The sequence below is a fragment of the Equus asinus genome, chromosome X, assembly GCF_041296235.1.
Source record: "Equus asinus isolate D_3611 breed Donkey chromosome X, EquAss-T2T_v2, whole genome shotgun sequence".
Lineage (NCBI taxonomy): Eukaryota > Metazoa > Chordata > Mammalia > Perissodactyla > Equidae > Equus > Equus asinus.
In genome coordinates, this window is record NC_091820.1 from 108,309,907 (window position 1) to 108,336,186 (window position 26,280).

The window sequence follows — 26,280 nt, forward strand, 5'->3', positions numbered from 1 at the left end:
GCTGTCAGTCATTCTCGGCTCAGGCTGCTCCGGTCTCTCACAGCCCAGCCCTTTCCCGGGGCAGGTGATTGCTACATGCCAGCTTACCTGGGGAAAAACCAGAGCCTCACTTTGGTCTCTTCCGGTAATTGACACGACAGGGCGCCTGTCAGGGGGAGGGGAGAGCTTCCCTCCATAAATGGTCCCACCCCGGGCAAGGTGGCTCACTCTGGCAGGTAGCAACGGGGAGAGTGCACCTGCCACCAGTCAAGCTCAGCCAGACTGCGAGACAAGGCGGAGCAAGCAGAGTGAGTGAGTGAACCATGGACAAGTTGAAGTGCCCGAGCTTCTTCAATTGGAGAAGGAAGGAGGTAGGAGTCTGGGAGCTGTGGGTGGTGTGGAGGGACTGGGGAGGGAAAACTTAAGGGGAGACAAGTGTCAATTTTTCTTTTCTGCGGCTGTTCTTTGTTCTTCACATTTCTGTTGAGCTGCCTTCAAGTGTGCCTGAGATGTCCCTTTAGAGTAGAGAAAAAGTAGAACAGCTCTTACTCGGGAGCTAGAAGACTTAGGGTCACCTCATCCTCTGTCTTGAGTGTGGCCACAAAATTTTGTTTTCCGTCCCCTTCCAGACCGTCCGTATGCTGGAGGGAAATGCAAAAATGCACTGTCCTTATCTGACCTGAGGAACCCCTCTGTAGCCCAGCTGCAGAGCAGCTAACAGGTTGGGAGAGAACCCTCCCCTCTGAATCGGAGGGAGAGCTGCTCCACCTGGTGGGACAGGAGAATTTGTCTCTGAATATTACCCTGTGGCTTTTAGAAAAGCACTGATTTTACTCTCCAAAATAGGGAGAGAAGATAACCATCCCTTAAATGCAAACAGCCAAGCCTATAGGAAAAGGAGCCTATGAATTCTACCTTTTTTTTAGAAGAAGCTATATTTGATTCTCTTCTCAAGGATCTCCTACAATCTCGAGAGTGTTGATTTTACCTAATTCATATTTAAGACTTATTTGTCCACTTTCATTTGGCCTTCACGCTGGGTGCGGCATGTAACCTTTCCACCAAAATTTGGATAATCTACTGAAGTAGTAAAACATCCACTCACAGAGCTTTCTTCAATTCAAGGAGTAAATGTTGCAAAGTAAAAGCAGCCATTAGCAGAAATCTTCCCAGCCTTGGAAAATGCTCCCCTTGGCTACAGTTTTCAGGGTTCATTCTCTCTCTCTCTGTCTCTCTCACTGTCACTCTATGGATTTGTGAAATTATGCTTCTGTGGAACTTTTAATAGTAGAGAGACAAGCTGTCAATATTTTTTCCTTCTCCAGAAAGTGACGGCTTCATCTGAGAATTTCCATGTTGGTGAAAATGATGAGAATCAGGACCGTGGTAACTGGTCCAAAAAATCAGATTATCTTCTGTCTATGGTTGGATACGCAGTGGGCCTGGGAAACGTGTGGAGATTCCCATATTTGACCTACACCAATGGAGGAGGTATTTCCCCACATACATGCTTTTTTCCCCTCCAGTTTTAAGTGGGGTGCTGTATGGACTCTGAGAATATTTTAAGAACTGAGGAAAGGTATATGATAGTTTGGGTTAGTGGGACGATGGGAAATAAGCTTACTGCATTTATTAGTAGATTATAAGTTGCTAGCTCAAGTTAGGAAGCTGGCTTCACAAAATGCTCAGATATAAACTTCATAAAAGTTGTATATTTAACACTTCTGAGCTTCTGATTTGAGAGCCCATGTAATCTTCCACTACGATGTACTCTTAATTTATACGTGTTCCTATGAAAATCTGTTCAGACTCAAGTTGTATTTTGCTTACTTGATAGCTGAAGCTAAGCAAAAGGCAGGAAATTCTAGTCCTAATAAGAAGCTCAAATAAATTGTTTGCCTAAATAGAATAAGGCAGTACATTTTTGAAATTTAAGTGCGGAAGGACTTGATTAAAGAGTAATTAAACGTTTAGGATTTTGAGCTGCAATATTCAGTTACACGTATTCCAAATTGGATTGACCATGTCAACATCTAGATCCTTCTAAAATGCAACCGAGTGTTTAATTTCTGCAAAATAATACTGTTTATACCTCATAGATCGTTAAGGGAGACTCGAATAGAGCAAGGAGAAAAAAAATAACTCTGAGATGACACACAAAGGGAAACAAAATGCATTGCACAATTCTCTAGTAATGTCGAAACAACTTTTCACTTACACCATATTTTATTTACTTGAAATTACAGATTCCATTAGAAGTGTGGAGATGACATGCCCTTACATTTCATAATTGGGTGCCAGTGAAACTGTGCCACTGTAATTATTTTTCTTGATACAATAGGATTTTATGTGGTAATATTTCAATCTTATATTCCTTGTTAATTGGTTGCATTACAACATTCATCCCGGCCTTCAGAGACTTAAGAAAGGAGCTCTGTTTATCAAATACTTTAAGTGTCGGTGGTGTGAATTTCCCTATCTAAAGCCTACATCGTTTAGTCACAGGTTTGGTAAAAGTTTGAGCTGGAAAATGAGTCAAGAATCACAATCTGTTTGGTGTCTATGTCCTCAGGTCCAGTGTAGTGAAGAGGAGCATTCAGGCTCCCCTCCAGCCTCTTGTGTTCAGGTCTAGAACAAGAAATTCCATGTGACTTGATGTTATTCACAGGCCCAGTAGTTGCCATAGGTTTCCAGGAACTACATTAAACTCGGTTTAACAGAGAATTTTTAAATATAACTGAAACAAAATAGTATTATTTATTGTATACTGTCTTTTTCACCATTTCCTCAAAAAATTTATATGTTATATCAGCTCTCAGTTTTTAAAGATCACATCATTTGTAATGGATGATCTAGGCTCTCTCAATTGCTTCTTTTTCTTTTGCTCAAGGGTAGAAGAGGAACATGAAATTCAAATTTGTCAGATGTTAGATCAGATTTTAAAATACGGTCAGATTTGAAAAATTATTGCTAAAATCTGGAACCGTTTTTATCTACAGACTCTTTTTAACAGTTTATGAAAGAGAAGTGTCACATTGAGGTCCTGTGTAGACATAGCAACAATTTGGGACCACCGTATTGTATTAACAACTTACCAATTATGGCTGTTATTAATAATGAAATTATATAAGGGGTGAAAAGCCCTATATAACAATGAGGAAAATAATTTTTTTCAGAAAATCTATTCACACTGGGCTAGTAAAACTTTGCTTATTGTTGTACTTAAGTAGGGATATTTTGTATTACTTTTTCTTCATATTTATCACTGGTAGACCTTAAACTTCTATTAGTCATAGTAATTATGGTATGTACATTGCAACATCTATAAAAACATATTTGTCCTTATGTTCCAGTGACTAGTGACTTGTACACAACAAGTACTTTGTTGTCTCACTATTTTTAGTAGAAAATATTTTGAGGGTTGTAAAAAATGTAATTCCAAGATATGATGTTCCAGTACCATAATATGAAAAATACATGAGGAAAAAATGTAATATGCCCATTTTTATCCACCGATCCCCACATTTTCTTATTAAACTTTGCTAAGACTTCTAGAATACTTGATCAATAAATTCAGTATTCTGTCCCTTCTTCTACCTACAATCTGGTGAAGGTTCTAATGAGCAATATTATGCCCCAAAACTGGGCAGAAAAAACGTAAAATAATAAAAGTTAAGAAAAAAACAACAAAAAGGGGCCTGGATAATCCAAATGTAGGAGAATTAGTTCCTATGACATTGAAAGTTAACTCTGGATGTATCTCAAAAGTTCAGATACTTTTAACAAAAACAATAGATTTCTTATTGAGTGAAGATCCTTATGACTATTTGGAGAATAATAAACTTAACTGCAATAACTTTCATTCCAAACCACATTTAGTACTTTCAACCTAAGTCTTAAAAGTAGACCATTCAATTTTAAAGGAGAAAGGAGGGAAATTAACTTTGAGCATACTATGTGCCTGCCATTTTGCCAAGTGTCTTTACATAGGCTCTATAATTGAAAATGTACCACAAACTGAGGAGCTGGTATTGTTCTCCCCACTTATGAGGAGCCCAAGGTTCAGAAATTGGGTAAATTGTTGCAGGCCACATAACTAGTAAATGGTGGAGTCAGAATATAAACCTAGGCCTACCTGGCTCCAAAGCCTGTGATCATTCAACTCTGCATTGCTTTTTATAGGCTATTGTTCTTAATAATCACAATAACCTCGTTAGGTAATACTAGCATCCCCTTTTCATAGATGAGGAATCCAAGGTTTAGAGAATCAACCACTTTCCCACAGAAAGTAGTAAATTTGGGGCCTGAACCCAGTACTCTCTGACACCACTATACTATATTAGAACGCTTTCAAAACGTTATGCTGGTTGTCAAAGTGCCGTCAAGATTTTGGGATATAATAGTGCTTTGATCCTTTTTTTCATTTTCTAGGTGCCTTCTTGATACCTTATGCGATTATGCTAGCATTGGCTGGTTTACCCTTGTTCTTCCTAGAGTGTTCACTGGGACAATTTGCTAGCTTAGGTCCAGTTTCAATTTGGAGGATTCTTCCATTGTTTCAAGGTTGGTATTAAAATGTTTTCCTTATTGTGTGAATTCTTCTATTCATGCATATAGCTGTCCTCACTACGTGGAAGAAAAATGTTTAAAATTTGGATATGTTAAAGGCAAAGAAGCATATATTGTTTTTCTGAATATTTGCCACTGTAGAATTTAAACATCAAATGTTAATTTTTATTTCTGTTTATCTTGGGCTGCAGATATGGAAGGGTTTAGGAAAGATATTAAAGAGAGTTGTAAGGCTGTCATTGTTCTCCTGTTTTCATCTTTTAAATTCTCTTGGCACATAGTCCTGTTGTGCATTAACTTCACGGCCCTGGCTTTTTTCTACTTCATATGCAGTCTTTGTCCTCTTGCTTTTGCATATCTTTTACCATGCCTCATTCAGAAAGGTTGAAGGGCAGGTCATTATTTTTTCTTGGATGCTCCTAATAGAATAGGACACTGGTAAAGTTTTAAAAAATGCCTTGATTGTTATTAAACATCAAACAGGCTTTCTGTCTGAAGATTAAATATCATTTTGGTATGTGTTAGCTACTGAAAACTATTTGCAAAAGCCTCAATGCAACATCAAAAATAAATTTATAGTGAAGTGAATAGACTATTGTGCTGGAATATTAAGGAAGCTACGTCAAAAGCTAGTCTTAAGCATAGGAGTCATATTTAGTACGCTAAACTTCACTTTGAAACTACTAACTTAAACTCAGGAAGTTTAAATTCAGATTGTTACTGAATTATTGAATTTTCTTTACATGTACTTGTAGAAATGTTGTGCACTATACTTTCAGGACATTAATTCAGAGGCTTTATCTTCTACTTGTCAAAATGTTGGTTTACAGATGAAGATGTGAGTATTGGTCAGTGAGTCAATAGGATATGAGCTTTGAATAGTTTTTTTTTTTTTAAGAATAGTACCCACTCTGACAAGAATTTACAGACAATAAGAAAGAGTAACGGACATGGGTTTTCCCTTACGTGAATTTCATGGATGAATATAGGTCTTCTGTTCTTGATCTTAGTACCTTTTTCTAACTAAACAACTGTCTCAGAAAGCCAATCTTCAAAATAATTTTAAATTTGAGAAGAAAGCTACTCAGACAGCAGTCCCGCCTCCTCCCCCCCAGAAAAAGGAAAAAGTTGTTGGAAATGGCCTTCTCATTTTAAAATAGATTTTGTGGAAATTGAGATGCAGCTTTTTTATGAATTAGCAAAAGAAATTTCACTTGTTTTTTATGTCAATTGTTCTCTTTTCCAGGTGTGGGAATTACAATGGTCCTGATATCCATTTTTGTGACAATCTATTACAATGTCATAATTGCCTATAGTCTTTACTACATGTTTGCTTCTTTCCAAAGTGAACTACCGTGGAAAAATTGCTCCTATTGGGCGGATGCAAACTGTAGCAGATCGCCTATAGGTAAAATTCATTTATTTATTTAAAAAATATTATTAACTCTACATCATCCTTTTATATTTTCTAATAAGCTTAAAGCGTTAAATCATTTTCTAACAAATTTAGGTGCACTTTAAGTGAGCCATAGGTTATTGAAGAAAGCAAAATAAAGCATGTATAACCTGAAAATTGATGAATGCAATTAATTTCTGAGGGCAGCCTGTAAGGCTAAACCAGAACTAGGAGTACTTCTTGCAGGTCTAAGTCATGGCAGGAGGGAATGAAGAAAATAGGAAAGTGATATAGAGAGAAAAGCACTATGCATGATAGCAGTAGTGTGTTTCAGGAGACAGCGGGTGTTTGTGCCACATGTTGCTAATCTTTGGGATAATGTAGCATCAGTAATGGAGACTATTACCACTGGGATTGCCTATGTAGATCACAGGATAAAGTGATAAAGATTTAATGCTTCTTAGGAATACAAAGGTGCCATTTATCTATATAGGTTAAATCAGTCCACATACTAAAAGTTCTTCAGAGCGCTAAACCCCAACTGAAATGATTGCTACTCTATAGCTGTTGTTCCTATAAATCTAATCACAGTTTCAAAGGGCAGAGATTTTCATATTCTCCTCCAGCTTAGTAGTAGAGAAGATTTAAGATGCTGAATGTCCATGGCTTATTCTATTTGTACGATTTCTGCTTCACCTTCACCAAGTGACAATTTAGACAGTACTTTAAGTATTTTACCACTAAAGCTTTTTTCCAGGAAAATACTCCTCTAAAAATAACTACATGTTTGTGTGTGTTCTTTTTTATAATTTTTAGTAACTCACTGTAACGTAAGTATAAAACTAGGAGAGATCATCCAAATGAACAAAACCTGGGTAGACACCAACAATTTTACCTGCGTCAATGGAAGTGAAGTTTATCAGCCAGGGCAGCTTCCCAGTGAACAATATTGGAAGTAAGTACTCTAGAGGGTCTACTTCTTGAGCAGATGTTATTAAGAAGTTTTTATAAACAACAATATAATATTGATCAACTCTTTTCTTAACTCGCATAAGTAGAAAAAAAGGGGAATCAGAGCAAATTATATTTCATTTGACTCAAATGTTTACCGATCCTGTGTGAATAGTAGCAGGTAACCTGTAAAATTACTCATAGTCAACCAATTGTTGTTTATAAATTAGTTATTAAATGGGCACAACACTCTCAGTAATGATTTATTTAGTGCTTATTAACTATACATTGAGGTACTGCTTTGAAGAAAAAATATTCAAGATTTAGACTATAATGAGCAAGTTCTAATGATAAACAGTTGGGTGATGAGCAATATTTGGGACAAAATTGCTATTTAACACTGCAATTCCTTATTCATTTTACTTATAATTGTCATTATATGTTAAAAGTAGATAATTTGGATTATATTTACTTTTAGTAATTTTAAGTGATCTCTCTTTACTCTCCTTACTGTATACCTATCCTTTACCCTTACCTAACTTCCTTGTCTTTTGCTGTAATGAGTTCTTCCTCATTTACATATTCATGTTCTGGGTGACCCTTTTAAAATTCGGATCTTGAAATGTTCCCAAACATCAAGCTAAGAACTAAAATCCTAGATCTATGCATGTCTTTAGTGAATATCATGAAATTTTACAGAAAGCCTTTGAAAAAGGTATAAATAATGGGACCACTTAAGTTTGATGGTAACTACGAGTATGATAAATAAGAAAATATTTAATACAATTTTAAATGTTTTCTCCATCGTTGTAACTTGAGAAAAAATACTGTAATGAGTAAAATGAAATAATCTGATGTAAGGTTAATTTCTTTACATAAAAAAGCTTTGAAATATTAGGGAAAGGTCATAGCTAAAGGAATCAGTACATCTTTTATTGTAGGGTTTGGAATTTTGAATTGGCTGCAGTTAACCCTAAACTTCAGAGCCTGGCTTTTCACTGAACTATCAGTAGTATCAATAAAAGGCTCACATGACGTTGATGTTTTAATAAGATAAAATACTCATGTAGCTTCCCCCGGGATGAAAGATATTACAAAATTCAATGTATTAAGTGACTCTGTGTTCATCAAAGGTCTTATGTGTTTTCAGTAAAGTGGCACTCCAACGGTCAAGTGGAATGGATGAAACTGGGGTAATTGTGTGGTATTTAGCACTTTGTCTTCTTCTGGCTTGGCTCATAGTTGGAGCAGCGCTATTCAAAGGAATCAAGTCTTCTGGCAAGGTAATTTGAAAAACACGTTAGATAGTGATGTAGCTGTTTTCTAACTTCATTGTAGTTCAATGTCAAGCGTTTATCAAATGCATACTTTTTCTACAATGGGAAGATTCAAATGTGTGAAAACCTTTCTAAGTTGGCAGCCTAGCTCTAAGAACCACTCTAAGATCACATAAGATCACTCTATTGTTAAAAATAGAACAAAACAAGCAAAAACTAGTTCCAGAGTTGTACAATTACTCAAAACTTGGACCCTTCTAGGTGATACAGCATTTTAAAACTGGAGGATATATTTTTAATTTTTTTTATCTTACTCTATAAATAAGCGTCTCAAATGGAACTACATATTGCAATGTTTGGTTTGGAAAGTCTGGATCTTTGTTATATAGGGTAATAGTGTCAGGATTCCCTCAGTTGGAGAGAGAGAAAAAAATAAACTATGCAATCGTTCCCTTAAAGCTTGCCAAAATTGACTCAGAGCCCTCTCTCTCAGCTAAGAGTCCTCTTCTGAAAAACATATTTTCCCACTTCATTGTTTTATTTTTTAAACATTCAGAGAGCATCATGGAAATTTCAGAGAAAAACATGAAATTTTTTCTGGGAGCAGCTGAACAGTACTCAGAAAAGTGAATGTTTATGTGTTTGTAACTACTAGACTGACATTTCTCAAAGATGGAGGACAGGAATAGCTGTGGATACTGTCTTCGTATTCCTGGTACAATATCTAGCACACTCAGTTAATGTTAAATTGTAATGAGACACGCTGTTAGATCACAAAAATACTGTGAACGTCACAAAGGGAGTAGAAACTTTCCAAAATACTGTTTCACTTGCACATTTTGGAAACCCTTGGTTCCTTTTTGACGTTAATATTGAAAGGATCCATTAAAGGCCATTTGCCCAGGCAATTAATTTTTATTGGTCTCTGGATGACTTGTTTAAATCGTCTCCTTGGGCATATTATCAAACTTAGGACATCTACGGATCAAAGAAATCATCCACATTAATGAAAAGCCAGCCTCAAAGGCAGCCTACTCATCTGGAACCACGGGTTATCTAGGACACAAGCAGTTCACGTGTATGTGTGCTATCAAACTCCCTTAACGGTTGCTTGAAGGGTAATAATAGCAAGTGTCCGGTATCCACTTTAACCAACTTTCCTGGGATTTGACATCTACCAGGAGATTATTTTCCTTCTCTTTGGGGACTGAGTATATACTTACCATTGCAGGGTTTAAAATCATTTCACTTTCCACTTCAATGCAGTAATTTACCAACAGGTGCTCTTCAGTCCCCTCAGATATTTATAAGGATACATTTAGGAAAGCACTTCATCTAGATTCCAAGTTAGCACTGCGGACGTATGGTGTATTTACAACACGAAGACCTGGGCAATGTCGCTTCATACAGCGGTGTGTTGTGAAAATGGATCATTTGAGAGGGGTGAGAACAGAAAGAGGAAATGATGGCAACTTTGGTATTGGTATCGTCAGACTTATTAATAACCTTATGAAATCTATAGTACTTTATTTTACTAATCTCAACTGGCTAATAACTTTGTATACAATCATATAGTATGATTTAAAAAAAATACATTAACTTTCGGTTGTTTTTCTTGGTAGGTGGTATATTTTACAGCTATTTTCCCCTATGTTGTTCTACTCATCCTGTTAATACGAGGCGCAACTCTGGAGGGTGCATCAAAAGGCATTTCATACTACATGGGAGCACAGTCAAATTTTACAAAACTTAGGGAAGCTGAGGTAAGACTTAATTTAGATTTCAAGTTATCTGAGGAGAGAAACCTCAAAAGCAAGTACAGACGATTTTTGGTTGCATTTAAGAGTGTCATAATGTAGTACCTTGAAAAAGAATATGCAGCTAAATGTATTAGTGTAGTTCTGTCCACTAGGATGTCTGATTTAGCTATTTAGCGTGACACTAATGCACTCTTGTTGGAAGTGAGATAATCATTTTTAGCAATTGTATTTTCAAAGTCATTTTATTCACATAACTGATTCTATTTGACCAAAATGATTTGGGGCTTATTAATGTGAAAAAGCATATTTCATGCATGAATACCTGCAAATTGATGACTAGGACTATGTGACTTATTGGATAAACTCATAGCAGATTTAAAGATTACAGTTGAAAGTTTAATGGTCTAATATATATTCTAATTGTCTTCAAAAGTTAATATCCCAAAAGTAAGATCAACTTTTGCCTAATGGAGTACGAATTTAAAACCCAAATTTGAAATGGATAAAGTACTCCATAAATAAAACTGTTACTTGTACCAGAAACATAAACAAATGCCATGAATATGAATTGGGTAACCCTCTTTTAACTTTAGTCCATCTCCAGATAATGGCTGTCTGTCTCAGGGGTACATAAAATCTTTTACAATTTTGACCGCAGAGAGCAGTAACAGTAAATGTACTCTATATACGATGCTTCTATTGATACAGCCTAAGGATGCTTTCACTTTTTTAGTAGTGACATCATATTCTTGGCACACATGAAGCTCCTGGTCAGCTAAAACCCCACAATCTTATGTTGAAATCAAGAAACACTATGTTAATATTATCTATGATACTAGCAGTGCTATCCAAAATGGATGTTAGTTTTAGTTTGCTATGTTATTCTTTGTGGAACTCATGCTAATTTCCAGCATTGCTATTTTCTAAATATTTATAATCATGTTAATTATAAGATTATAATAATTAATATAATTATATTATAACTAATAATATAATTATAATATGTAATTGGTATATTTGTAATTATATTAACTATTTGTTATAGAACTTTTCTGGTAAGCAAGTCAAATTTAATAGTTATTAGTAGTGGAAATACACCCTTTACCTTTTTGAAAATTGAGATGCCAATCTCTGGCCTTTGGTTGCCATTCTTGTGCCCAAATAATTTTCATCCAATAATTAACGGCAACAGCCCTAAATTATTTTAGAACTATGAACTTTTATTATTTTAGTCTGGCAGATTAACAAACTTTGATGTGTCCATAAGCTATCAGTTTATTTCTTCATTTATTTAGGGCCTCAGATCTTTTAACCTTGTTTGTTAATCTCTTCCCAACTAGAAGACCATTTTCGATGATGAATAAGAAACAAATAGAATGGAAGTTGGGATTCATCATCTTCTCTCTGTTAGGTTATTAAACAAGATAAAATATGTTAATGCACTTTTGAAATGGTAAATTGTTTTATAAATGTGAGCACACAATTATTTCAATTATTGCTGTTATATTATTGTAGATGCAATAATTTTTCTAAGAAGTGGACTCTCCATTTTCCTCAAACCTCATAACTTTGAGCACAGTTGAAAAGCTGCTTTGATATTCTTTAAGTGGCTTTTACAAGCCTCAGATCACCTGGGCTTTATAGTTCCTTGAAACGATCCTGAAAACTTTATATGACTATTTTATATTGGTCTGTGTTTTGGTGTCTCTATTATCTTTAAAACATCAGAGCTACATCTAACGCTCCTTATGAAACATATAATTTAATCTTAATCTTCCCACCTCCCCACCCCAGCACAAACATCACCTCCACTCCTTCTTTGGGTTTGCTGGCAATGAGATTTTTTTCTTAGATATTTTTATTTCTCTCAATCCATATTCTAAGCATAGGATCGTAAGTATATATTTTTTCCTTTCCTTTTCTTTGAATATCTGAACTCTATTGATATCTCTAGAAGAGTAGAGAACCATACAAATTTATAGACAGAGGGGTCTTCAGTGATTATTTTACTAACTCTCTCATTTTATAGTGTTGGAACTGAGAGCCAGACAGATTCATATTTAGTTAAGTTCACACAACCAGTTTGTGCATCTTGGCCCAGGGTTTTGCTGGTTCGGATCCTGGGTGCGGACGTGGCACCGCTCATCAGGCCACGTTGAGCCGGCGTCCCACATGCCTCAACTAGAAGGACCCACAACTAAAATACACAACTATGTACTGAGGGGATTTGGGGAGAAAAAGCAGAAAAAAAAAGAAGATTGGCAACAGTTGTTAGCTCAGGTGCCAATCTTTAAAAAAACAAATTTATGTGAAAGAGAAAAAGGTGAAAAAACAAGGTGATTCTGAGAAAGTGAGAAAGATTTATCCTATCAGATATGAAAGAATATTATAATGCTATAGTCATTAAAATAATGAGGTGTTAGCATAGGTATAGACATATAGACCAGTGGAACAGCATAGTAATCTCAGAAATAGATTCGTGAACATATGGAACTTGATATGTGGCAGAGGTGGCAATGCAGATCAATGGGGAAACGACGGACCACCCAATCGATATAATTGATATCCAACTGATATTCCATTTAGAAAAAAATGAATTGGGATTTCCAATTTAATATGCTCAATATCAATTTTAGGTGAATTGAAATCTTAACAATATAAGAAAAACTTTAAATCTTTTAGAAAAAAATAACAGGATATTATCTTTTACGACCTTGGGCTAAGGATTTTTTTTTAAGTCAGAGAAATCAAGGACAATACATAAAAGCAAAGATGGACACCTTCAGCTACATTAAAACAACAACAAAATCTTTGGTTCATCAAAAGACACAATATTAAGAGGTGAAAAAAATAAGTCACAAATCAGGAGAAAACTGTAACATATATAATAGACAAAGGGTTAGAATCCAAATTACATAACGAATGCCTAGAGATCAAATAAGACAAATAACCCAAACAAAAAATTGGCAAAAGACACGAACAGGAATTACACAGAAAAGAAAATATGGAATATAAAAACACACAAACATGCTAAACCTTATAATTAGACTAATCAAAACTCTCATTTCACAGCCACTAGATTGGACCACATTAAACCTTCTGACCAATGTTGGCAAGGACGTGGAGGAACGGGGACTCTCCTACGCAGCTGGTGGGAGTGCAAAGTGGTATAACCACTTTGGAGAATAACAAGGCAGTATTTAGTAAAAGAGCAGATGCATTACTCTTTCACATCACAGTTCCACAACTCGGTACGAGAGGACATGCACAAGAATCCCCACAGCTACAATGTTTCTAATAGCAAAATACTAGACAATCTAAATGCCCATCAATAAGATACAGGATAAACTGTGGTATACACAGTGAGCAATACAGCAGTGAAAAAAATGCTCAAAACTGCACATATATTATTGAACCATATGAATTTGCCTAAATCCTTTCATTTTTGACTTGCAAAATTGAAATTTCATACAGTTCAAATTGATAACAGATAAATCTCATACAATACTGAATGAAAAAGGTGAGTTGTATAAGTTTAAATGTACTAAGAAAAGTTTTCTAGGGGCCAGCCCAGTGGTGTGGTGGTGAAGTTCATGCCCTTCGTCTTGGCAGCCCAGTGTTTGCAGGTTCAGATCCTGGGCATGGACCTACACATCGTTCATCAAGCCATGCTGTGGTGGTGTCCCACATACTAAAAATAGATGAAGATTGGCACAGATGTTAGCTCAGTGACAATCTTTCTCAAGCAAAAAGAGGAAGACTGGTGATAGATGTTAGCCCAGGGCCAATCTTCCTCATCAAAAAAAAAAAAAAAGAAGAAAGAAAGAAAAGAAAACCTTTCTATAAACTAAAAAACATGCAAAGCTAAATGCCATATTGTTTAGGTTTACATATTTATGGAGTAAAAATATAAAGAAAAACAGGAAATGATAAATACAAAAGTCAGTATGATAGTTAGCACTGGAGGTTGGAAGGTGATATGATCAGGAAGGGGCACATGAAGGCTTTAAAAGACTGGCAACATTTTATTTCTTAAGCTGAGTAGTGAGTACCTGGGTGTTTATTTCATTGTTATTTATATTATTTACTCATGTGTGTATGTGAAATATTTTATACAAATGAAAAATTAAGAGTGAATGTTTTTAAACATTAAATTATTTTCTCTCATAGGTTTGGAAAGATGCTGCCACTCAGATATTTTACTCCCTTTCCGTGGCTTGGGGTGGCTTAGTTGCTCTATCATCTTATAATAAGTTCAACAACAACTGCTTCTCAGATGCCATTGTAGTTTGTTTGACAAACTGCCTCACCAGTGTGTTTGCTGGATTCGCTATTTTTTCTATATTGGGACACATGGCTCATATATCTGGAAAAGAAGTCTCTCAAGTTGTAAAATCAGGTATGTAATGCTATATATTATTAACTTTGATTAATTCAATGTAGCTCATTTAAGAAACACTAATATATTTTATAGCAATTTACTTAAAGCACTCAAGATTTAGGGTATTGCATTTTCTTTTTCATTTCATCTTATATAATTTGGTTGTTTTAATGATGTAATAATTCGTAGATGATCTGAGAAAACAAGACTATATTAGGGAACAATTGTTTAAAAATATTTTTTTTCTGAATTTTGTTTAGTCCTTAATATGAACTACTTACTGCACAATTACAAGTATCAGGCATCATGCTAAGTACTTTACGTGCATTATCTTAATTTAATTTGTGTATGACACACACACACACACATATGCACACACACGTATATAGCCAGCCCTGTGGTCTAGTAGTTAAGATTCGGCGCTCTCACCATCTTGGCCCGAGTTCTTTTTCTGGTCAGGGAACCACACTAGTCATCTGTTGGTTGTCATACTGTGGTGGCTGCGTGTTGCTGGCATGCTGAAAGCTATGCCATTGGTATTTCAAATACCAGCAGGGTCACCCATGGTGGACAGGTTTCAGCAGAGCTGCCAGAATACGACAGACTAGGAAGAAGGACCTGGCCACCCGCTTCCCCAAAAATTGGCCATGAAAACCCTAAGAACAGCAGTGGAGCACTGTCTGATATAGGGCCACAAGGGGAGAGGATAGTGCAAAAAGATCAGGCAGGGTCTGTTTTGCTGTCCACAGGGTCACCAGGAGTCAGAATTGACTAGACGACACTAACAACAACAACAAAACACACAAACACATATATACATGTGAATATTCATATATATATCAACATATGAGAGACTGTATACATATATATAAATTCTTCTATATACAATCACAGTATTAGGTCTGAATTTTTAAAATTCAGTATCATATCAATACTGAATCAATCAAAAAAATCAATATCATATAAATAGAAACTCAAATCACTTAGTCACATTTGTGTGACTTTGTGTGACTCAAATGACTTTTGTGACACATTTGAATGTACAGCTGTGTCTAGTTTTAAAGGAATCTGATTAAAGAACTTCCTAACTTTAAAGACATTAGCTCGGGATGCTTAATTATCTGACTAAAGAGTCTTAGGAAAAGAATTCTAGGCCCCTTTCAAGTAGGAATTCCTCATTAAATTTTTATTTATGCTTAGTATCATTTGATGGACAGACTGATGAATGAGAATAGAATGTTAGGACTAGAAGGGACCTCGGAGATCATCTAGTGTCCGGCTTCTCATTTACAGAGGAGTAGATGGATGCACTGAAGTGTTATGTCTCGCAGAAGATCAAATAATTAGGAAGTTTCGGAGCCTAGGCTAGAAGCTAATTCTCCTGAATCTTAGGTTAGTCATCTGGGAGGTTGGAGAAACTTAAAATATATAAAACTAAGTATCACATAATACAGTTGAAATTTTTTTAAAAATGTATCTCTAAAGGTAACATATATCAAATAGAAAATAAGATTCCATTTGCAGTTTCATTACATACAATTTTGTAGGTATCTATATACTAATTAAAATGGCATTACATATAGTGATTCTGGGTAAACATTTGGAGAGAGAGTTGAATACTAAAAAGTTAGTTCTATGAACGTATCTTTCTTGATAGCGTAATTCTTTTAGAATTTCTAGGCTAAGATAAGGTGACCTAATTTAGGTTTCTGGAGTTTAAGACAGTTGTTATTCCTCATTAATTAAAAAAAAAAATGAAACCAGTTAAACAAAATCATTGAAATAGTTAAGATTTCTTATGTGAAAAATGTACCATTCACAAAATTTATCTCACTAGCTTAATTCATGTCACATATTCACATCGTAGAAGAACTAAGTTAAATATTTTTTAAAGTGAAAGTGAAATAGTTGCTAAAGATTCTATATCATGGATTAAGTTCCCAAATTAAAATGCGATTTTTCTAGTATCTTATTTTGAAAATGTCCAAATATGTGAATTTTCTTGGCAATTAATTTAAATTAAAATACCATACATTTTTCGTAGGTTTTGATTTGGCATTCATTGCTTATCCAGAAGCTCTAGCCCAACTCCCAGGTGGGCCATTTTGGTCCATCTTATTTTTCTTCATGCTTTTGACTTTGGGTCTCGACTCTCAGTTTGCTTCCATCGGTAAGTAACACTTCCAGTGTTAGTACGCCCCTCTTACATTTCACTCATATTTCCTCTATTTAAAAGCATCCTTTTCTTACTCTTGTTGCCCCCTCTAGCTTTTACTCTCAGCATGGTCTTTCTGAAAATTTTTAAGTGTTAAATATGGAAAAATACAAAGTTCTCATGTACCAGACACCCAAAAGGAACAAATATTAAAATTTCATCATATTTGCCTTAGATACTTTTTAGAAAAATAAACTGTTACGGATGAACACTTGAAGTCCCCTATGGTTCTCTCCCTGATACAATTCACATTTCTTCCTTCCTAGAAGCAACCGTCACCATGGATTATGTATGTTATTCAGTCCATGTTTGTATACATTTTATACGTATCCATAAATATAACTTTTTAAAATTTCACATAAATGTGAAGTTTCATGGCATACATATCATTCTGACAGCTGTTTTTTTACATGTATTATGAATCTATGTTGACACATGGGCATATAGATCTAGTTAATTCACAATCTGTTGCTATAATGATGGGCATTTGGATTATTTCCAATTTTTTTTATTACACATACTACTGCAATGACTATTCTTGTGCATGGCTCTAAGTACACATAGGGATTTCCCCTAGGGTACACACCTAGAAACTCTGGAACAGTTTGCATCATCTCTCTCTCTCTTACATAAAACATTTTAATTGTTTAGTGTTTACAGGGTAAAGTCCAGCCTCCTCTAGCTGACTTTCAAAGCTCTCAAAAGTTCCAAACATGTTTCTTAATCCTTTGACTTACACATCCTTCTGCTTTTAGCCATTACCCTGTTTCATGAACACATTTATTTCTTAAACCTAGGAGGTCTTTCTATCTCTATGCCATTTATTCAAATATTCACCTTATTTAAAAGTTCCACTAGAATTCTTCCCTTCTTATGACCCTCTTTCAAACTACTTCAGCCCTCAGGGAATCTGTTACCTTATAGTTGCTAACAATGAAAAACTTTACAAAACAGACTAAAAACAACAAATAAAGAAACATTTGACTTTTATCAGAACTGACAAGATGTGACTGCCAAGAGAAAGGACCCTATGGATTTTTAAAAGCAAGGAATAGGGCCCAGAGTATATCCTCAACTTATATTTGTAAATTTGATTAATAGAAGTTGAATGAATTCTGTAATTAAACTGATTGGCAAGTAAATTGACATATGTCATCTTTTTCCCCTTCTGAAGAGACGATTACAACAACGATTCAAGATTTATTTCCCAAAGTGATGAAGAAGATGAGGGTTCCCATAACTCTGGGTTGCTGCTTGGTTTTGTTTCTTCTTGGTCTCGTCTGTGTGACTCAGGTATAATATAGTATTTTTTCATATACAAAATATTAGTTGAAACGTACTTTAGAATTTAAATAAGGAAACCAAAGTTTAAGAAGCTGTTTAGTGACAAGTCCAAGTCTGAATTGGATCAAGGTTTTCTGAGTTTCAGCCCAAATTGCTTTCTCATTATAGCACAATTTTGATAGTAAGTATATTTTGCAGAGGGGAAGGAGGACAAATAATGGACAATTTCAGCAGTTACAATAAAGTTAGAGATGTTTTAAAAAATTATTTATTTTTTCCTTTTTCTCCCAAAGCCCACCGGTACGTAGCTGTGCATTTTTAGCTGTGTGTCCTTCCAGTTGTGGCATGTGGGACGCCGCCTCAGCATGGCCTGATGAGTGGTGCCATGTCCGTGCTTAGGATTTGAACCCGAGAAACCCTGGGCCACTGAAGCTGAGCGCTCGAACTTAACCACTCGGCCGCGGGGCTGGCTCAAAGTTCTAGATTTTAAACATACACTATATGTTTCTTGGCAGTTATGACAGAACACACAAACACTGCATAAAATTTTGATAATCAGCCATTCTAAATGCTTATTCTTTTTCCAGTGACATAGAATAGAATGAAAGGTAACTGCATCCTTTCTGAGATATTTAAAGCCACATTTGTGTTTACATTTGAAAACATTCCTTTTCACATTTTCGCAGAGGTGAAACCAGGGAGCATATGTTAAAATCAAATTAACAGATTCGATTTGAACCCTTTATCAATCATAAAAACAATTAAAAATTTACTTAGAAGTAATTGATTTTTTTTGGCAGGCTGGAATTTACTGGGTTCATCTGATTGACCACTTCTGTGCTGGATGGGGCATTTTGATTGCAGCTATACTGGAAATAGTAGGAATCGTCTGGATTTATGGTAAATAGTGACTATAGAATTATCTACACATTTTATTAAAATAACTTAGTTTGATTCCTTTTCATTATGGTTACTAAAATAGTAAAGTATAATGTAACTGGGTAAAATTATATTATGAATAAAATGTAGCTAAAGATATATGCCTCATTGCTGTAGCCTAAGAAAATGATTAGACATAGAAAGATAATTTGGGGCCAGAATGATTAACGGAGGAAAATATGAGCAAGGGCTGAGTGCACTCTTTGTTGCTGTTTTTTTTAGGTGGGAACAGATTCATTGAAGATATAGAAATGATGATTGGAGCAAAAAGGTGGATATTCTGGCTATGGTGGAGAACTTGCTGGTTTGTCATTACACCTATCCTTTTGATTGTAAGTATTAATATTGCCATGAACTTGGTATCAATAATATATATATTTAAACATTTCTAAGATGAACTTGAAGAATAAGTCACACTGGAGACAATAAACAGACTAATATCACAAATGAATGATTTTCAACTTTTGCTTTATGACTGGCGCCTCCTAGTTGCCTAAATTAAAATGCTTTCGCAGTGTTATTTTTGAGGCCATAGGTTTAAACATGTATCATTTGAGAAAATAAAGACTCCTATAGACTTAAAAGATATCTAGAGTTAAAAATTATCAAAGAATAAAAATAAATCATTCATTTGCTTATTCCCTAGAAAATATGCTGGGCCATCTACAACGTTGTTAACTCTCTGCTAGGTACAGAAAATACAAAGGTACATAAGACTCAGACTCTTCCTTCAAAGAATTCATTCTAAATATACTAATTGCTAAGAAACAACACTCAGATTTTAAGCGTACTGTTTCTCTTTATGGGAAGTACTTAGTAATAGAAATTACTAAAAGAAACTCACCTGTGTCAATAGAGGCACTAGTGAATGTTAAATTCAGCAATTGGTGCTATTTGGAGCTGAGGGAAAGCAAAAGATGTCTTACTGGAGACGCGTGACATACAGACATGATATCTTTAAAATACAGTTCAGGACAGTAAATGGCTGAATCCCCAAATAAACACTTAATGGGATGGAGAATTCCTATTGACTAGAGATGATGGTGGGAGTGGGGCGGTGGCAAAGCTTCACAGAGGATGCCTTTTGGTTTTCATTGCCTCCATGATTTCAAGGTTTTCCTAGAGAAGGCCATTAAGTAATTTGATCTAGAATTTGCTTCACATTTGAGGTATCATGTTTGTTGGTTTTTAGAGGCTGTTAGGTTTATTTTTCAGCAGTAAAAGTTCAGTTTCAAGTAGTGAGCAGTTTGAGAGTGGATGCGCTGAATTAAAATATTTGGATGCTCCATACTCTTGCTAAATGACTTTGACAGTGTTACTAAATATTGTTTTCCTCATTTGACAGGTCTCTGTAATAAAATAAGCCCCTTATCAACTTATAACATGTAACTAGAGTTTTTAGCTAGCTAGTTTTCATTAAATGCATAGGTCGCACAACTGGACTTACTTTAAAATGCAAAGGTATTAAACATTACATGATACACATTATCATCTATTTTGTATAAAGTCATGTATATTAGACTCCACTATCCCTTATCCATTCTCTGTAGATATGTAAAATTATAGTAATTGTGAAATACATTTAAACTACTATAATTAAATTTAATTAATGGAATTAATCTATGTAATTCTAAAATTAAGCTTAAATATCTTTCATAAAGATTCTTACATTCTATATTCTCATTGATTTTAGTACAACAAAGCTAAATCTAGAGAAACTACTAGATGATTTTTGGTTCTTGTTTGTTTTGTTTGCTTTACAGATTTCGAAATAATTAGTTTTAATGCTGTAATGTGTCTAGTCAGCTTCTTAAAAACATTTTTTTTTAAAACTTGGCCTTAAAGTGTTTTCATCTTTAAGATTCAGATTTCACTGTTTTACCCAAACATGCATTGCGCTTGTTTTTTTCCTCAATAAGAGGCTGGAAGTGAAGTGTGCTTTGGTAAATATGTATCAGTAGTGCGTGTGAATGCACGAGTGTTTTGGGTGTGGGGCAAGGGGTGCTCCATACAGTGGGAAATAATAAAAACAATTGCTAGGCAAGGAGCCGAGCATGTTCACTAAAGTGTACTTTACACTCTCATTGAATGAATTGATTCGCTGGCTGACTTCCGGCATAGAATAAAACCACGCTATTATAAATGAAAGTTAAAAGTTCAATAACAAAACATTTCAGATATTATTTTACTTTCAATCTGATATATTTTATGGTAAAGTATTTCATTGAAATACATATTGGAAAAGTATTTGTATCTTTTATAAATATATGGAGGTGCTAATTTTGGAAGAATCTATTCAAAGCCAAATACAAGTTATTTAGATTGGTTCATTTAGTGCTGTTACCTTCTGGCTAGTTACCTGACTATGTTAATTGTCTGAATGTATTTTCATTTTAATTGCTTTTGATAAGTTATTTGTAAGGAATGGAATCGACTTGGTAATAATTAGTGCAATTGAAATCATTAGCGCAATAAAGCCTAAACTTTAGCGTTCTCTTTTCCTATCTTACCTTCACAGGCAATTTTGGTCTGGTCCCTGGTGAAATTTCATAGACCTGATTATGCCAAAATCCCATACCCTGACTGGGGAGTTGCTCTAGGCTGGTGTATGATTATTTTCTGCATTATCTGGATTCCAATTATGGCTACTGTAAAAATAATTCAAGCTAAAGGAAACATCTTTCAAGTAAGCACATTAAATTAATATTATTTATACTTTATAAAGTATTTATCAAGATGAAGATTAATTTACTCATATGGTGGTAATATGAGATTATGAACATAAGACCAAATTAATCACTCTTTCTTGTAGGCAACTGCTATACCTGATAGAATCATCTGTTAGTATGTGCATAACATTGTATTATATTCTATATAGATTTGTGCGTCTCCCTGTGCTAGACTATAAGCTCCTTTAAGGAGAAGTCTTGTCTTGCTTGTTGCTGTATTCTCAGGCCCTGTTAGAGTGCTTAGCACATAAAAGTTATGATAGCTACACTTGTGCTGAGTTGTCCCTGAAGATGACACAAAGCAAATGTCTTTTGCTTCTATCTGTAATCTTCACTTCTACAACTTTGTCTAGTTATAATACATGTCTTAATAGTGTATTTAGACTTGCAAAAGCCTGGTAAATTATCTTGAACCCAGTGTAGACCCTGAGTAATCCATCTTCCGTGGAGGCCTACGGATAGAGAGTTCATTAAGACCCTTCACTAGGACAATGACAAGGTGGGCTCTGGAGACAGATTTTAAACAAATTCCCAAGCCCATTCAAGAATGGCTCTAGATCAACGGTTCAACCCTGGAGCTCCCTTTCTTTGCTTCTTGAAAGCTCCCAGGTATACACTGGTTTAGACCCTTCCCTAACCTTCAAAGCCAGGACAGAAACGTTTGAAAATTCAGTGAAAGCACATGGAATGATGCTGTTGTTCACCTGGACTCATGTACTTTCTTTTGAAATCATTTACATACTCAGTTATTTTGGTTTTGTAGTTAATACATTTCTATTAATAATTAGTTAAATTTGAGTATCATTTTTTGGTAGACTGTGTATTAAGAATTTAGATAATCGCTTTTTACTTTTTTATGGTTTTTTATTTCATTTTTTAGCAAAATTTTCATTTTAGCAAGGAAACAACATTCTAAAATGAAAATATAGTTTGATGCTTAATTGTTTACAGATTGTAGCACTTTAAGTTCTAAGACAAGCTTTTTTTCTTTTTCACTTTTCAGCGCATTGTAAGCTGCTGCAGACCAGCTTCTAACTGGGGTCCGTATCTAGAACGACATCGTGGGGAGAGATATAAAGACATGGTAGATCCTAAAACAGAGACTGACCATGAAATACCTACTGTTAGTGGCAGTAGTAAACCCGAATGAGATCTAATTTTTAAAAAGATATGGTTGTATAATGTGATCATTTTAGAATAGAGGAAAACTTTATTTATTTGTATGTTAATTGAGTAGAAAAATGTATATACTATGTTCATAATAGTGTAAGTTTTTTTCCCATTTAAGCAGGAATGTAATATAAAAATGTGAATTTACTAATGTTGGCAATGTGATTATTATATCTCTTTTTAGATTATCTGTCTAACACATAAATAGCTGTCTCTATTTCACACTCCATTTTTGTAAATATTACCATATTTTTCTAATATATTTAAGACTTTATTTTGAGCTGGTTATTTAGAAAATAATTATGTTTTCTATTATACAAGTTTTAAAATACTATTTGCTTATATTTTCTTAGTGCACAATCTTTTTCATAAAGCTAGGGAAAATAAATCAGTGTATTTAAAAGAAAGCATTAAAACTGAAGGTTTCATTTAGTTAGAAATGCCATATATATGGAGAAAATGGACTGTGCATATAATACAACTATAATTTAATACTTTAGATCCAAATATGTCTAAAAACTTCATGCATTTATGACTTTTTCTATGTGCACTTAGTGGTCATGTTGTTAATTTACAAATCATGAAATAAGACAGAAAAATAAGGATTCTATGACTAGTAATTAGTAAGGATCCTTTGGCCAGTAAGTGATAAACCTAGGAAACAGAATTCAGAAGCTTTGAGTACTACTTCTTTCCCCATATAATGTCTTCCTGAGGTTGTATTTGGAAGAAAGATATGACCCATCTAATTTCTATTATGTATCACAAAATTAGGAGGAGTTCATTATACCCTCTGAAATCTAGGTTTAATTTCAAATAGAACATGGAACAAAATACTGAGGAAATGGCTTCAATCAAATCTAAGATTTTATGATTGTGATATACAGTTAACAGATCAAGTAAAATAACTGTCTTATTTAAATAAGTTACTACCTACAGGTGATAACTTATTTACATACTTATAGGAGATAAACTTGTCAAGAATAAGGTAGCCAAATTAGAACATCCTATGTCCCAGTTTCCTTAAAAAATATAATGAAAACATATTATATCACCAATACGTTTATACATTGATTATATATTATTGACAATTGGTTGAAATGGCCCAGGATGATGAACATTGCCTAAAGATGTAAGAAGCTTTTCAGCTATTCTCAAGGTTCTTAACCTGGGCTTCAGAGAATGTATGAAACTGAATTTCCATGTAATATTTTTCTATGTGTATCTGTACAGGCATTTTTCTAAGGAGAGAGTCCATAGTTTTCATCAGAATATCAAAGGGATCTGTGACTCAAAAAAGTTTAAGAACCACATACACTACTGCTGGCTTTTAGTTCTTGGTGAGTGAGGAATACAAGGAGTCATCTTAAGCCTTAATGTCTTAGACATTTTAAATTCATTTTCCTCTTCCTTTTGATCAAAGAGTAAAGAAGTAAGAGGTTAAGGTATTCCTTTAATTTATCCTGGTAATTTACTTTGGGGACATGAAGGTAGATAAACAGGTAGGCCTGTAAGTGAACAATCTCAGTGAGTTATATGCATATATATAAGATGAACTCGTGTTAGATATCTTGAGGGTTTTCTTTGAGGGTAGGTCAAATGCTGTTAGTGAATTTCAACAGATTGGTAATTCCTGTTATACTGTATTTTGTAAAATATTATTTGAAATAGATGGCTGATGAGAACTTAGAAATACATTTTAATTTTAATCCATATTACATGTATTCTACCATTATATTTTGGTGCTGTTTGAGGTACAGATTTTTCAACAAATAGAAAAATGCATGCAATTTTCTATAGGTGACTCTGGCAATTCAGGGAAGATTTAGGCACATTTCTAATAAAATAATATCTAGTTGTTGTTGGTGGTGGGGGGTGATGGGAAGAAATATCCTTCAAGAGCTGACCACAAAGAGTAGTTAAGAGTTTGTGTGACTATCTTCACAAGTATTTGTAAAGCACAGATCTTAACAGTGTGCCTGGTATATTTTAGGGTGCTCCATGATAACTGTTATTATTAGTACAGAGATTCAACAATGGTAAGAAAGAGTATTCTGCATAATGGAAAAAGTCTCATCAAATCCCATTGACTTTAATGCAAACTTGGAGACATTTGCAGTATTGCTCTGTAAACCACTAGAGAAAACTGTTTTTTCACACTTAAGTGAAATCAAAACACTGTATCTCAACTGTATTATTTTTACTGTAGCTTATTTTTTAAAAGAAACTTCCCCCCCATTGTACTTTTATTCCTTCCCCAATAAACTATATTTTAGCAACATGTAATCAGTTCCTTAAATGAGTAAGTTGATAAATGTCTGGATTTTGTACCTGACTTGGCATTCCCTCCTCTTTTAAACACTAATTCATTTGGTATAAACATGTATAATCAAATGAATCCACTCCAAATATCTTTAATGATTGCTTCTAGGGGCATTACATTCTGTAAGCGTGTCAGTAGATTTCCAGTTAACTATTTGAACCCCTGGTAACTAGTAAACGTTCCAACGTTCCAGCTTGTATTCCACCGTCCTGAGGTTTACCAATATTTGCTTCTGCATGGCTATCGAATGTGGGAAATTAATTAAGATATCCCGAGAGAGGCTGTTGACTCTGAGAATCTCAGTATTTCTGTTGGTTGACCCAGTAGAAGAGTACAGTCTTACTAGTGCAAGAGAAGTGGAACTTGATGACATTTCACCAGCGTTTCGCTGTAAGGGAAGGAAAGTATACATATGTAGTTTATTGAGTTTAGCAATTTCCAAATACTACCAGATAACATGCTTAGTCTTGTTTACCAAAATGAACTGAGTGTCCTGCCCTAGCAATTAGAGATGAAAAATCTGTTGAATGACTACACTGATTTGGAAACACGCTCTTCCCAAACACAGACAGAAAAAAATATATGAAAGTAGCCTTTTAATGGCAAAATGTCCTATTCTTGGCTTACATTTCTTAGGCAGTCTACTAAGTCCACCGCTGAAGCCAGCCTGACCCTTATCTAAAAGCACATTACTTGCGATTTTAAATATCACCAGGAAACCCACATTTTGACCTGAATTCTTTGTGAATGCCCAAAAAACTCTCATAAAGATGGCTGAAAAGTAAAATACAGGGGAGAGAGAGGCAAACAGAAATAGAGCAGACAGTAGGGCGAGAGAAGGTACAGACTCTTAAAATGGGAGGTGGTGGTGGGGAGTGGGCACTTTCAGCCATACTTTACAAATGGGTGAAAAACTCACCGTGCCACTTAGTGACTGGGGGTTTTTTACAACAGACCACAGCCATCGAATCACTGGTCAATATGAAGTGTGGGGGTAAAAGAGTAAACATCTGAAGCTCTTTGAAGAGAAAAAGAGGACCTCCGTTTACCTTTATTATTTTACTGTCTTTCTACTCTCTTAGACACAAACACTCCAGTCCATATATTCATCTAGCTTTGTCTAATTCTAATCTCTCTTATACACTTTACCTGAAGCTGATTTTTCCAGCAGACAAACATAAACGCGAACAAAACGCCGCTCACTAGCAGAAATAGGACGCTCATGGTTCCTTTTCGGCCTCTTCTCGGGCACTGAGGCACTAGGCTGGCAGTTGGGGAGCCCGGGGACCTCTAGCTGCCCGGACTTG

The 26,280-nt window shown here is 34.9% G+C and overlaps 2 protein-coding genes across 12 annotated transcripts in view; one reads left to right on the top strand and one right to left on the bottom strand.

Moving 5' to 3' along the window:
- SLC6A14 (solute carrier family 6 member 14) lies at positions 1 to 24,929 on the top strand. The gene is made up of 14 exons (XM_014831374.3): positions 1 to 350; positions 1,305 to 1,470; positions 4,411 to 4,542; positions 5,795 to 5,956; positions 6,761 to 6,899; positions 8,046 to 8,178; positions 9,795 to 9,935; positions 14,103 to 14,331; positions 16,358 to 16,483; positions 17,703 to 17,821; positions 18,613 to 18,712; positions 18,974 to 19,083; positions 21,270 to 21,437; positions 22,484 to 24,929. Exons 1-14 carry the CDS (start codon positions 303 to 305, stop codon positions 22,628 to 22,630), a joined length of 1,920 nt encoding a protein of 639 aa, XP_014686860.1. The 5' UTR covers positions 1 to 302; the 3' UTR covers positions 22,631 to 24,929.
- Positions 1 to 26,280, bottom strand: part of CT83 (cancer/testis antigen 83) — a 171,450-nt gene that overhangs the window by 76,397 nt on the left and 68,773 nt on the right. Inside the window, exon 2 of one of the 11 annotated variants that reach the window (XM_070502376.1) lies at positions 24,190 to 25,361. The exons of the other annotated variants lie outside the window; for them this stretch is intronic. Within the exon in view, the coding sequence (XP_070358477.1) occupies positions 25,143 to 25,361 (219 nt within the window). The 3' untranslated portion in view covers positions 24,190 to 25,142. Of the gene's footprint in view, positions 1 to 24,189; positions 25,362 to 26,280 lie in introns of those variants that run through there. 11 annotated transcript variants of the gene reach the window in all.

Excerpts from the sequence above, each read along its gene's own strand:
- SLC6A14 (XM_014831374.3), top strand. The coding sequence starts at position 303 with ATGGACAAGTTGAAGTGCCCGAGCTTCTTCAATTGGAGAAGGAAGGAG. Across the intron at positions 8,179-9,794 it reads GAATCAAGTCTTCTGGCAAG|GTGGTATATTTTACAGCTAT; the intron begins GTAATTTGAAAA and ends TTTTCTTGGTAG. Across the intron at positions 19,084-21,269 it reads TTACACCTATCCTTTTGATT|GCAATTTTGGTCTGGTCCCT; the intron begins GTAAGTATTAAT and ends TTACCTTCACAG.